Here is an 11,407-nt window from a genome sequence, read left to right as displayed (position 1 = left end):
AGTGGGGGAGGGCAGAGAGAGAGGGAGACACAGAATCTGAAGCAGGCTCCAGGCTCCGAGCTGTCAGCACAGAACCCTATGCAAGGCTTGAACCCACGAACCATGAGGTCATGACTTAGCCAAAGTCAGACACTCAACGGATTGAGCCACCCAGTCACCCCTATTAATGTGTATATAGTAGCCCCCCTTTATCCATGGGGGACATGCTTAAGACCCCAACGGATGCCTGAAACCATGGATAGTACCAGACCCCATATATATTATGTCTTTTGCTCTACATGCATCCCACTGATAAAGTTTAATTTAGAAATTAGGCACAGTAAGAGATTAAAAATAATAATAAAATAAAACACGTATAACAATATACTCTAATGAAAGTTATGTGAATATGGTCTCTTTCAAAATATCTTGTACTTAGCCTCCTTGTGATGATGTGAGATGATAAAATGCCTACAGGATGAGATAAAGTGAGGTGAATAGCATAGGTATTATAATGTAGTGTTAGGCTAATTTTGACTTCTGATGATGTATCAGGAGGATCATCTGCTTCCAGACTGCAGTTGACCGTGGGTAACTGAAACCACAGAAAGTGAAACCGTGGATAAGGGGGACTAATGTGCACACACTTAGACACGCTTTGTTTTACCCTTGTTTTTTCATTTAACAAAAAACCTGGAAGATGGCCCATTTCAGTACATACAGATATGCCTCATTCTTTTTGGTAACAACATAGTATTCACTGTATAGTGTACCATTGCTTATTTTTATTATTATTATTTTTAATGTTTATTTATTTTTGAGACAGAGGGAGAGACAGAGTGCAAGCAGGGGGAGGGGCAGAGAGAGAGGGAGACACAGAATCTGAAGCAGGCTCCAGGCTCTGAGCTGTCAGCACAGAGCCCGACGCGGGGCTTGAACCCGTGAACCACGAGATCATAACCTGGGCCGAAGTCGGACACCTAACCGGCTGAGCCACCCAGGTGCCCCACCGTTGCTTATTTAACCAGTCTGCTATGGATGAGTATTTAGGTTGTTTCCAGTCCTTTGATTTGGAAACAAATGCTGGAACTCTTGAACATACTTCTTTGCACATATGTACAACCATAAATTCTTAGAATCAGAATTGCTGGGTCAAAAGCTATTCACCTTTAACTTTGATATGTGCCATACTGCTCTCCCACTACCATTGTACTAGCATGCCTATGCCCACAGCCTTGCCCATACAATGTACAACTTTTTGACCTTTGTCAATCATCTGATAAGTGAAACAAAGTATTTTATTGCAGCTTTCCTTTATAATTCTCTTGTTATGAATGAGATTGAGCACCTTTTCATATGTTTAAAAGCCAATGTTTTCTCTTCTGTGATCTGTCTTATCTGTGCCTTTTGCCCATTTAAAAAACTGCATTGTCTTTTCTCTGTGAACAAAGGAAATTAACCCTTTGTTTGCTAGATGTGTTCACCATAATTTCCCTCAGCTACCATTTGTCAATGTCCCAACTAGATTTTTATCTCGAGTACAAGGACTGCAACTCAAACCCCTTTGTATTCCTAATTCTTAATATAATATCACATACGCAGTAGGTGCTAGACAAATGTCTGCTGAGATAAGAGAAGTAAGAAGAAAGATATGGTTGGAAGATTTTGGAGTGATTCCTTCCACCTATACTAACTAAGGTCAGTCAGGGCTCTCCTTGTAAACAGCAGAAATTAGCTCTGGCAAATTAAAAACAAGAAAAATGACTCCTCCCTGCTTCCCTCCCACAAACATAAAATGGAGAGATGCTGGGTAGCACACAAAATTAATACTAGGGCTTCCAGATGAGGCTCCACAAACACGTAGGCACCAAAAGGAAGCTGAGCAGCCAGCACCATAGTCAAGGTCATGGCACAGGACAGCCTGCCTACAAGACCCCTGTTCCCTACAGAACAGGGACTGCAGCGAGGCTCCCTCTCACCCAGGCACTGAGACTGACATTTCCTCCTCCAGACACTAGAGGCCGCTGCTGGCTCCTCTGTCACAATCACTACGGAAATGAATTCTCAACTGCCCCTGCTTCTCTGTGACTTGCTCCACATTCAAAGTCCCAGTTGGAGCTTTCAATTGGCAGGGCTTATGTCTTTTGCTTGTACCCTTGGAGCCGAGAAGTCTGGGAGAGCAAGTGTCAGGGCTTTGTGACAGGTGGTGGCCTGCCTCCCATCCAGGCCTACAACAATGGGACTTTCCCAAGTGCAGGCAGAAGGGTCAGACTGTGGGCAGCCAGGGAAAGTAGACAAATGCACACCACCTTCTTCTCTCATGTCTGGCTCAAGCCTTTCTCTTCAGTGAAGCATTTCTAGGTCATCCAGCCGAAAACACTCTTCTGAACTCACATAAGCCTTACTGCTTGGGCCAATCATGATGCCAGAGAGGATATGTACTAAGACCTAGGGATACTATGTACCACACCTCATCTGACTAACAAACAGCCCTAGGCGTTACCTGTACTCAGGTAGGAAAATCTGAGTCCTCAGAGGTTTTGCCAAGCCACACAAAAGTGCCAGGTTGCAAACCCAGGTCTGTCTGTTTTTAAGACCTTGAGGTTTCCTGGTGGGCTATATTGCTGGGCTGGTTATCTCATCATGTTGGAGCTCTGTGAAGCCAGGTATTGGGCCATATTCTTCTTTTTACAGCCTGGCCGCATCTACTATGTAGAAGATGTTCAGTTAACACTTGTGCATTGGCCTGGATATCAAGTAGCAGCCAATTCTGGAAAGTTCTCTAACTCTCCAGTGAGTCCTCAACCCAGGAATCATTGACAAGGTCTACATGAGATCACTCTAGGAGAAAAAAACAAAACAAAACCAAAACCAAAACCGAAAAAACAAAAAACAAAAAACAAAACCCAGAAACAAAAAAACAAATTTTGAGCCTGCAGAATTTCCTTTTCCTTTTTTTAAAAATTTGTTTTCCTTTTACCTTTTAACCCCAACTCCCCTAAATGTGTCAAAACTGTCAACAAGAGATTCCAATCTGTTCATTATTTAACCAAAGAATATTTTTGAACCCCACTACTGCTCCCATACTCTAGTGCAAAAAAAGACACAATTTCTGTCCCGTGGAATTTACATGCTAGTGGGGGAGGTGAAATGTCAATCAAAAAATCAAACAAGTAAGTGCTGACTTGTATCTCTGACGAGTGTGATGAAGGATGTCACGAGATGCTGACAGGCAGGTCTGACCTACTCAGAGAAGTAGGTGGGGCAGCCTGTTTTCAGGACCTGGGGCGGGAGGAGGGGGAGGATTCAGGCCCAGAGGGGGAGTCTGTGAGTCCTTGAGGTGGTGAGTAGCCTTCGATCATCGAGCCTGTTTATAGGAAAGCGACACAGGGACCACGGGCCGGGTAGCTTGTTTGCCCGCGAGTGCGTCACGCCTGGATGCAGCCGGCCGCCCGTCTCCCGGGTCCGGTCCAGGGATGACGTCGCCCGGGTGCAAGCCCAAAATAGCCGGCTCCGCCCCCATCTCCCGGCAGCCCCTGCAGCAGCCCCCCGCCTCCCCGCCCCCTGGGTGACAGGCCGAGCCGGCCTCCTCTGGGTCTCTAGTAGTTTCCGAGCCGCTGACGCATGCTTGCGCGCACAGCTGGGCCGGGCGCGTCCTACGCAGCAGCCGCGAGCCCGGCGGCCGGTGCCAGACGGTTCCGGCGGGGGGCAGGGGCGGGGCGCTGCAGGAGGCCAGGGACTCCCGGCGGAGGAGGTGCGGGCGGGGGGCCCCGGGTCAGGCTGGGAGGCCCCGGTCCGGGCTGCTGGAGTCAGGGGGCTGCGATAGGGCTCCCGGGGCCTGGGCGCCGAGATAGCCCGTGGCACCGGCCTGCGGGGGGCCGATAAGGCAGCCCGAGGGAGCCTTGTCACCGGCCCCGAGCAGAACCCAGTGGGCTCCGCTTCCCGGCTGGGAGCTCTTCCCGCTCCCTCGGGGGTCTCCAGCCCCAGGGAGGGGCCCTCGGTTCTTTCTGCCTGACTCCTCCTCCTCTCCTGCAGCCCCGAGGAGGAGAGGCCCATCTGACTACTGACGAGTTGCCATGGCATCCTACTACGATATCCTAGACGTGCCGCGAAGTGCGTCCGCTGATGACATCAAGAAGGCGTAAGTGCCTCCGCTGCGCATCAGAAAGTCTCTCACCGCCGCCCCCCCAAACCCCAACACCGCCATGGGGTCCTTCAGGAGCCTTGCCGCGAGGCAGCTAGGGCCTTAGAAAGGTTTGGGGGAGGGTTCCCTCTATAGGGAGGAAGAAGACCCCTGGAAGAGTAGGGGAAAGCCCTTAGCAAGAAGTTCTGCTGGGAGCTGCATTGTGGGGCCCTCTCCAGTGGATCCCGCCTCCCCCCTCCCTCCTACCCCAATCCCAGCCCCTGGGGGTCGGCTTTGTCAGGATACCTGCAGGATACACAGGTCCAAGCCCTGTGACCAGGAGGGGCCCTGTACCCTCCATGGCAACACATATTTCTATCTTCTGCAGCCCTAGTGCGCTCCAGGGAGGGGTTAGGACTGGGGCTTTCTCAGGCTTACATGATCATCTGCTGCTACTATAGGCCCTAGCACTGGCTGCAGAGGAGAGGGAGAGAGAGAGGGACTCCATTAAAACGTGGCAGCAGAGGCGGCCCCGGCTGCCGGGGTGGACACCATCTGAGTGGGGAAAGGACCGTGGCGGACTAATGGGCGAAATGGGCCGTTCTGTTCCATGGTGGGAAGTGCTTGCTTTTGTCCTCTGACCCACCCCCTCTGAAACCACTTCCTGCAGGTATCGGAAGAAGGCTCTACAGTGGCACCCAGACAAGAACCCGGATAATAAAGAATTTGCTGAGAGGAAGTTCAAGGAGGTGGCCGAGGCATATGAAGTGCTGTCAGACAGTAAGGGCCAGGGGCAGGGCACCCCCATTTCACGCCCCATCGTGCTGCTTCCCAAAGCCACGCTGCCACCTCCTGTCTCCTCTGTGCCTTTTCCAACCTGGCACCTCCCTGTGGGGACTCGGGGACTTTTTTCTTTTTTGCTTCAGTTCAAGTGAGCACCTGCTACGTTCAAAGCACCCTTTTATTCTTTCCCTGATCCTCTGTGCTCAGTGTGTGCTCCCCAGGGTCTGATAGCTGCAGGATGGGTCTTGACAAAGGGAAGGGAGCAGGGCAGGTAACCTACGTGTGCCGAACCTCCTTTGTGCCAAGCACCGGTGGGTGTGATCTCCAGGAGTCCTCACAGCCATCCTGTGAGGCAGGATCTGTCACCCCCACTCTACAGGCAAGGAAACTGAGGCTGAGAGAGGTGAAGTAATTTACGCCAGGTCACACAGAGCTGGAATATGAATCCAGGTCTGTCTTTTATTTATTTCTTCATTCAAAAAATATTCATTGAGTGTTTATGGTGCTGGGTCCTTGCTGGGTACTGGGGAACCATGGAGGACGAGCAGACACTGTTCTCGTCCTGATGGGTTTATTCCATTTTGGTCCAGAAGACCGACATTAACCAAGGCAGTACACAGACAAGAGTATTCTGAAGGAAAGTAGCAGGGTGATGTTGATAGGGATTAATGGGCACCATTTTTTGTTACAGTGGTCACAGAAGGTCTCTCTGAGGAGGTGACATTTAGGCTAAGCCCTGATTAATACCAACAGCCGTAATTATTAGCTAGCATTTATTGAACACTTAGTTATCAGGCACTGTGCTAAGCAGTTTATGTGGATTATCTTATTTAATCCTTGCAATGACCCTGTGAGGTGGGTGCTGTTATTGTGTCCATTTTACAGATGAGAAGGAGCCACTGTGTGAAGGGCAGGCACTGCTAAAACCTATAGCCCGCGTCCCCTGTGCACCCTGCTGCCTCCTTAGCGTCAGTCACTGGGCAGACCTCACAGGGTCCCAGTCTGGAAGGGGAGGCCATCATCCCAGAGGGAGGGAGAAATGATCTGGTCTCTTTTTCCAGAGCATAAGCGGGAGATCTACGACCGTTATGGCCGGGAAGGGCTGACTGGGGCAGGTAGGTGGAGTGGGGGTGGGGAGGGATGAACGCGGCTCATGGAAGAGAGAGGGAGGGCAGGTTATTGCAGTGGATGGTCTCTTGAGGCCCCTGGTCATGCCTTCAGTGGGGTCCCTTGGCTCAGGGTGAGATGCTTGTCCTGAGCCCCCTCCCCATCTTGCCTCTCCTCCAGGAACTGGCCCATCTCGAGCGGAACCTGGTGGTGGTGGGCCCGGCTTCACCTTCACCTTCCGCAGCCCCGAGGAGGTCTTCCGGGAGTTCTTCGGGAGCGGAGACCCTTTTGCGGAGCTCTTTGGTGAGTGGGCTCGGGAGGCCTCTTACCGGCCCGGCTCCTGCTCTAGGCCTGTCGTCCATCAGCCGGGAGGCCCTGAGGCAGGAGGCTGAAGGGGAAGCAGAATTCCGCAGACAGAAGATTTTGTGGGGGTGGATCCAGTGACAGCTGGGACAGAACCGTACACAGGCCTGAACCCACAGAGACTCGCCTTATTAAATGATAGTAACAATAATACATTGTTAGGCTTGCACAATAGCAACCGTGAAAGCAAGACTCAAAGCACCATGTGACAATAATAATGACATCACAAACAACAGATACCATTTTTTGAATGATTAACATGAACCCTGTGAGTTGGATCATTTTCTCTCCACTTACAGCTAAGAAAACAAAGGTACTTTCAGATAACTTGCTTGGAGTCACACAGCAAAGGGGAGAGCCAGGACTCATAGCCAGGTCTGCCCGACTTCACACCATGCTTACCTGCCTATACGGAAGGAACTGGCTGTCCCCCCTTCCGCTTTCGCCGTCCCTCCTTCCTTCCTTTATTTTTTATTGTGGACAGAATTTGCCAGGGGTCTTTTCCATATATGATATTAAAAAGAAATTTAATTTGTAAACAAGTCCAATCAAAAAAGAAAAACGATCAGAAAGGCTCATCAGGTTACATTTCTAGGCTGACAGGATTCACACATTTTGGGGGACAAGTCTCTTTGCCGATTAGTAATCTGCTTGCTCGTTGCAGATGACCTGGGCCCCTTCTCAGAGCTTCAGAGCCGGGGTTCCCGACACTCGGGCCCCTTCTTCACCTTCTCTTCCTCCTTCCCTGGGCACTCTGGTAAGTGCTTTCCCTTCCCTGTTTTGCAAGCTCTGGGCCCTGGAACCCCTCATCCCAGCTCCCAGCTCATGCGTGAGAGAGAGGCTCAAGCCTCTCTCCTGCGTGTCTGGAGCCCTGCCTTCTGTCAGTTCTGCGGGGAGACCCCACAAAGGCTCCTGGCCCATGGTGACTGCGGCATGCCAGCTCCGTCCTCCCTCTGACAACCTCTCCGCCTCCTCCTTTGTCTCCATACCAGATTTCTCCTCCTCATCTTTCTCCTTCAGTCCTGGGGCTGGTGCTTTTCGCTCCGTTTCTACGTCTACCACCTTTGTCCAAGGACACCGCATCACGACACGCAGGTGAGGGCTCCTTTGGGACCATACTGGGCGTAGGGGTGAGGGGGTGAGGGGTAGAGGGGGGGCGGCATACAACTAGAATGTCAGCTTCTTGTGGGCAGAGTCTGCCCTGTCCACTGTGGCATCCCAGGGTGTGGAAGGCACCTGCGGGATTCGTGCACGCTTGCTGACCGAACTGGGCTGTCTCCCACAGAATCATGGAGAACGGGCAGGAACGGGTGGAAGTGGAAGAAGACGGGCAGCTGAAGTCAGTCACAATCAATGGTGAGGAGCGGCTCCGCCACCCAGTCCCTGGCTGGAAGCCCCAGCCCCAGGCCCCAGATCCCCCTTCCCAAACTGCTCCTCTCCAAACTCCTTTGGGGCAGGGAAGGAATGGCGGCCACATTCCTGACTGGCAGAATCAGAGAGGGGGGGTCCTGGGAAAGGGCCTGGGGCAGGGAACCGAGGAGTCTCAGAGGGCCAGCTAATGACCGTCGTCGTTAGTGGGTGCCTGGTGTTTGTAGAACATTTGACTATTTTTTAAAAATGTTTATTTATTTTTGAGAGAGAGACAGAGAGAGACAGAGAGAGAGAGGCAAGCGGATAGAGGATCTGAAGCGGGCTCTGCACTGACAGCAGAGAGCCTGATGCGGGGCTCAAGCTCACGAACTGTGAGACCACGACCTGAGTGGAAGTTGGACGCTTAACCGACCGAGCCACCCAGGCATCCCAGCATGTTTTTAAAGTTATTTATGTATTTGTTTATTTACTTATTTATTTAGAGAGAGCAAGTGGGGCAGGGACAGAAAGAGAGGGAGAGAGAGAATCCCAAACAGGCTCCACACTGTCCGTGCAGAGCCCAGTGTGGAGCCTGAACCCATGAACCATTTGATCATGACCTGAGCCGAAGTTGGACACTTAACCGACTGAGCCACCCAGGCGCCCCAACATTTGACAATTTTGAAAGGACTTGTGCACATAACATGACCTCTGTTGAAACAGCCAGGGGGAAAGCAGGGCTATTGGTACTCGCCCTACTTTTCTTTATTTTGTTTTGTTTTCACCCTGTTTTTCATGGAAGGAGACTGAACCTCAGCATGGTTCAATGACCCTAACTCCCAAATAGCCCCAAGCCCCAGGCTTTGTCCTGCCTAGTAAGGGGTAAAGCCAGGCGTGACACTCAGAACGCAGGATTCCTGGGGTGGAACTCTTCCCACAGGAATGGGTTGGTCACCACAGCTCCGCTTCCATAGCTCTGCGAGCCCCGTGTGCTAAGTATGCTTCAAGGGCTGTCTTATTTAGTCATCTGAACGATTTGACAATGCAGACAGTGTCATCGTTTCCATTTTATAGATGAGGAAAGGGAGGTTTAGGGAGGTTGAGTAACTGGCCCCGGGCAAGGAGACTGTTCGGACCTGTTGGAGCTGAGTACCTGCCGGTGCGCATGATCACCGTGCTAAGTGCCAAAACGCATGCGGGCCGGTTCCAAGGGAGGGGCTGGAAGTGGTCAGAGTTGCTGCTGCCCGAGGCAGCCTGGCAGGGTTCCCCTGGCCTGGGTCGCAAGCGGCTGTGATTCCTGCAGGTGTCCCAGACGACCTGGCACTGGGCTTGGAGCTGAGCCGGCGTGAGCAGCAACAGTCTGTCACCTCCAGGTCCGGGGGCACACAGGTCCGGCACACCCCTGTCTCCCGCCCCTCTGACAGCGACCTCTCTGAGGATGATGAAGATCTGCAGCTCGCCATGGCCTACAGCCTGTCAGAGATGGAGGCAGCTGGGAAGAAACCGGCAGGTGGGCGGGGGGCGCAGCGTCGACGGCAGGGGCGGCCCAAGGCTCAGGACCAAGATCCCGGCATGGGGGGGGCTCCTGAGGCTGCCAGGGGGGACGCGACCAAACCCAGCCCGTCCCCGGAGGAGAAGGCCTCTCGCTGCCTCATCCTCTGATCACCAGGCCCAGACCGTCCTGATTCGGGGCCACCAGGGGTCCTGCTCACTGTTGGGAGCAGAGGGGCACGGCCTGGGTTGCCGGAGCCCTTCTCCAACTGCGTGCTCCCCCCGCAGGTCTCCCTCCCATGTCCACCCGCACCGCAGGGTGGACTCGGGATTTGCTCCGCTCAGCCTACAGCTGATAGGTCCCTGGCACAGCCCAGGGTGGGGGGGCCTCCGGGCAGTGGGAGGGCCTCCCAGGAGCCAGGATGCACTTATTCCTACTAGATGGGGAGTTTCTAAAGGGCATTAGTGGTGTGGGTCGGGCCTCTTGTGCCCAGGTCTTCTGCCACCTGTGTTGCTGATGACTTCAAGGAAGGAGGACTTGGCCTGGGGTTCTCTGAGCCGGAGTCGGCAGCTACACCGGGGAGTCTCCTGTGCTCCCTGTCCAGCTGCAGACACCCCACCCTGGTTTCTGTGCAGCGTTGAGCTCTGACGTCTCTGTTGCTTCCCTTCTGGTGCTGCTGCTCCTCCCTCGCTCTCTTCTCTCTGCACTTCCCCGCGGGCCGCATCGCTTGCTTTCATGCCATCTGGCTAGGACTCCCTTCTTCCTTCCCCAAGAAAGCCTCAGTGTGACCAGGAAGATGCTGTGGCCGGTAGGGCCATAAGGTCTTCTGGGGAGGCTAGCTGGGTGGGGCGGGAGCCTCTCGTCCAGAATCGGAACTGGAGCCCACTCCTCCTCCCTTCCTCTTGCTGCCTCAGCCTGCCCCAGGGCCTCGGGACTAGGCAGAGGTGAGGCCGCTATCCCTGGAGAGGTGGGATAAGGCCAGGGTGCCCCAGGAGGGAGGCCTAGGAGGGGACTGTGCCCCGTCCTGCTTCACCATGCATCAGGGCTCAGGGAGGAGCCACAGGGCTAGCCCAGGTTTGCATGCTTGGCCCCATCCTCCACGGCTTGCTGCTCACCATCTCTCCTGTCACCCCGCCCCCGCTCTCTCTTCAGATGTGTTCTGAGCTGGATGTCCCGGATCCAGAGCTGCTGCACAGTTCCAACAGGACAGCGCCCTCCCCTGTGCACTAAGAGGGGACCCTCCATTCCTCTCTCTCGCCCATGCTGAGCGTAGAGCTGGGCCTGGGTGGTGGGTGGGGGGCCGGGTGGGGAGGCATCCATAGTCTTAGCCTGTGAACTCTTCCCTGGGTGTTTGGTGCTGTCTTTGGGGGACTACAAGTCCCAGAATGCAATGCACCCTGCCTCATTTCTGATAGATCATCTCGGGGGAAGCGGTGCGTGGTTGTGGAGCTGTGCATCTTGGGACATGTAGTTCTAGCCCAGGTCGGCTTGTCACTTGCCGTGAGATGGGGAGATCTTGTCATCTGATTTGACTCTGGCCGGGGTGGCAAGAATGTGGATGAAGGGGTAATGGACCAAGCTTCGGTTCCCCTGACACCTCTTGCTGGCACCGGGCTTACAGCGTACAAATCAAAGCGCTGCGGCATCTGGAAGAGGCTCTTTCCCTGTGGGCAGTCCTGGGTTCCAAGGAATAAGCCCCAAGCCCGGGTAGGATCGACAAGCGGGCCATGACCCCAGAAGGCTGATAGATGGGTGTGGGCAGGCAGAGAGCTTGGAAGGGAAGGAGTGTGAGTGAGTGTGTGTGTGTATGTGTGTGTGTGTGTGTGTGTGTGCACGCACACGCATGGCCAGGATTGGTGTGTAATGGGCGCTCTGGGCATGTTGCTGCTTGTATGGCTTCTTTGGCCTCTGACCCTGCTGCCCATCCTTTTTCTCCCAACACAAACGAGCTGCCTCTCCTCCTCCCTGCCTGGGGAGCCCAGGGGCCAGGGAGGGGAGCGGTGGAGCCAGAGTGCTAACCCTGTGACATTGTATCTCAGAGACCTATCAAAGCCAGCTGGGCTGAGCTCAGACAGAGGGAGAAACACTGGAAGTCAATAAAGCTGTTTTGAGAGCTCAGTGCTGTGCTGTGTTCCTGTGTTCTTCCTTTCCAGGGTGGCCCCAAAGGGATCCTAGGGGCCAGAGGGTAACATGCCGCCCCCCCCTCCTCC

The 11,407-nt window shown here is 53.7% G+C and overlaps 1 protein-coding gene across 2 annotated transcripts; it reads left to right on the top strand.

Moving 5' to 3' along the window:
• Positions 1–3,628: 3,628 nt before the first annotated feature.
• On the top strand, positions 3,629–11,315 carry DNAJB2 (DnaJ heat shock protein family (Hsp40) member B2). 2 transcript variants are annotated; one of them, XM_047083043.1, is made up of 9 exons: positions 3,629–3,733; positions 4,015–4,120; positions 4,773–4,882; positions 5,947–6,000; positions 6,173–6,295; positions 7,020–7,112; positions 7,348–7,450; positions 7,641–7,711; positions 9,009–10,343. In XM_047083043.1, exons 2-9 carry the CDS (start codon positions 4,056–4,058, stop codon positions 9,365–9,367), a joined length of 978 nt encoding a protein of 325 aa, XP_046938999.1. In that variant the 5' UTR covers positions 3,629–3,733; positions 4,015–4,055; the 3' UTR covers positions 9,368–10,343. The 2 variants fall into 2 exon arrangements, with proteins under 2 accessions (XP_046938999.1, XP_046939000.1); XM_047083044.1 differs by lacking the exon at positions 3,629–3,733 and adding an exon at positions 10,350–11,315 and having other exon boundaries at positions 3,900–4,120; positions 9,009–9,215.
• Positions 11,316–11,407: the final 92 nt, after the last annotated feature.

Source organism: Lynx rufus, unplaced genomic scaffold (assembly GCF_022079265.1).
Source record: "Lynx rufus isolate CCGP_SWC_20201006 ecotype Redwood Valley unplaced genomic scaffold, mLynRuf1.p SCAF_2, whole genome shotgun sequence".
NCBI lineage: Eukaryota > Metazoa > Chordata > Mammalia > Carnivora > Felidae > Lynx > Lynx rufus.
The sequence above is the reverse complement of the archived record's forward strand: the minus strand, read 5'-3'. Positions and strand labels throughout refer to the sequence as shown.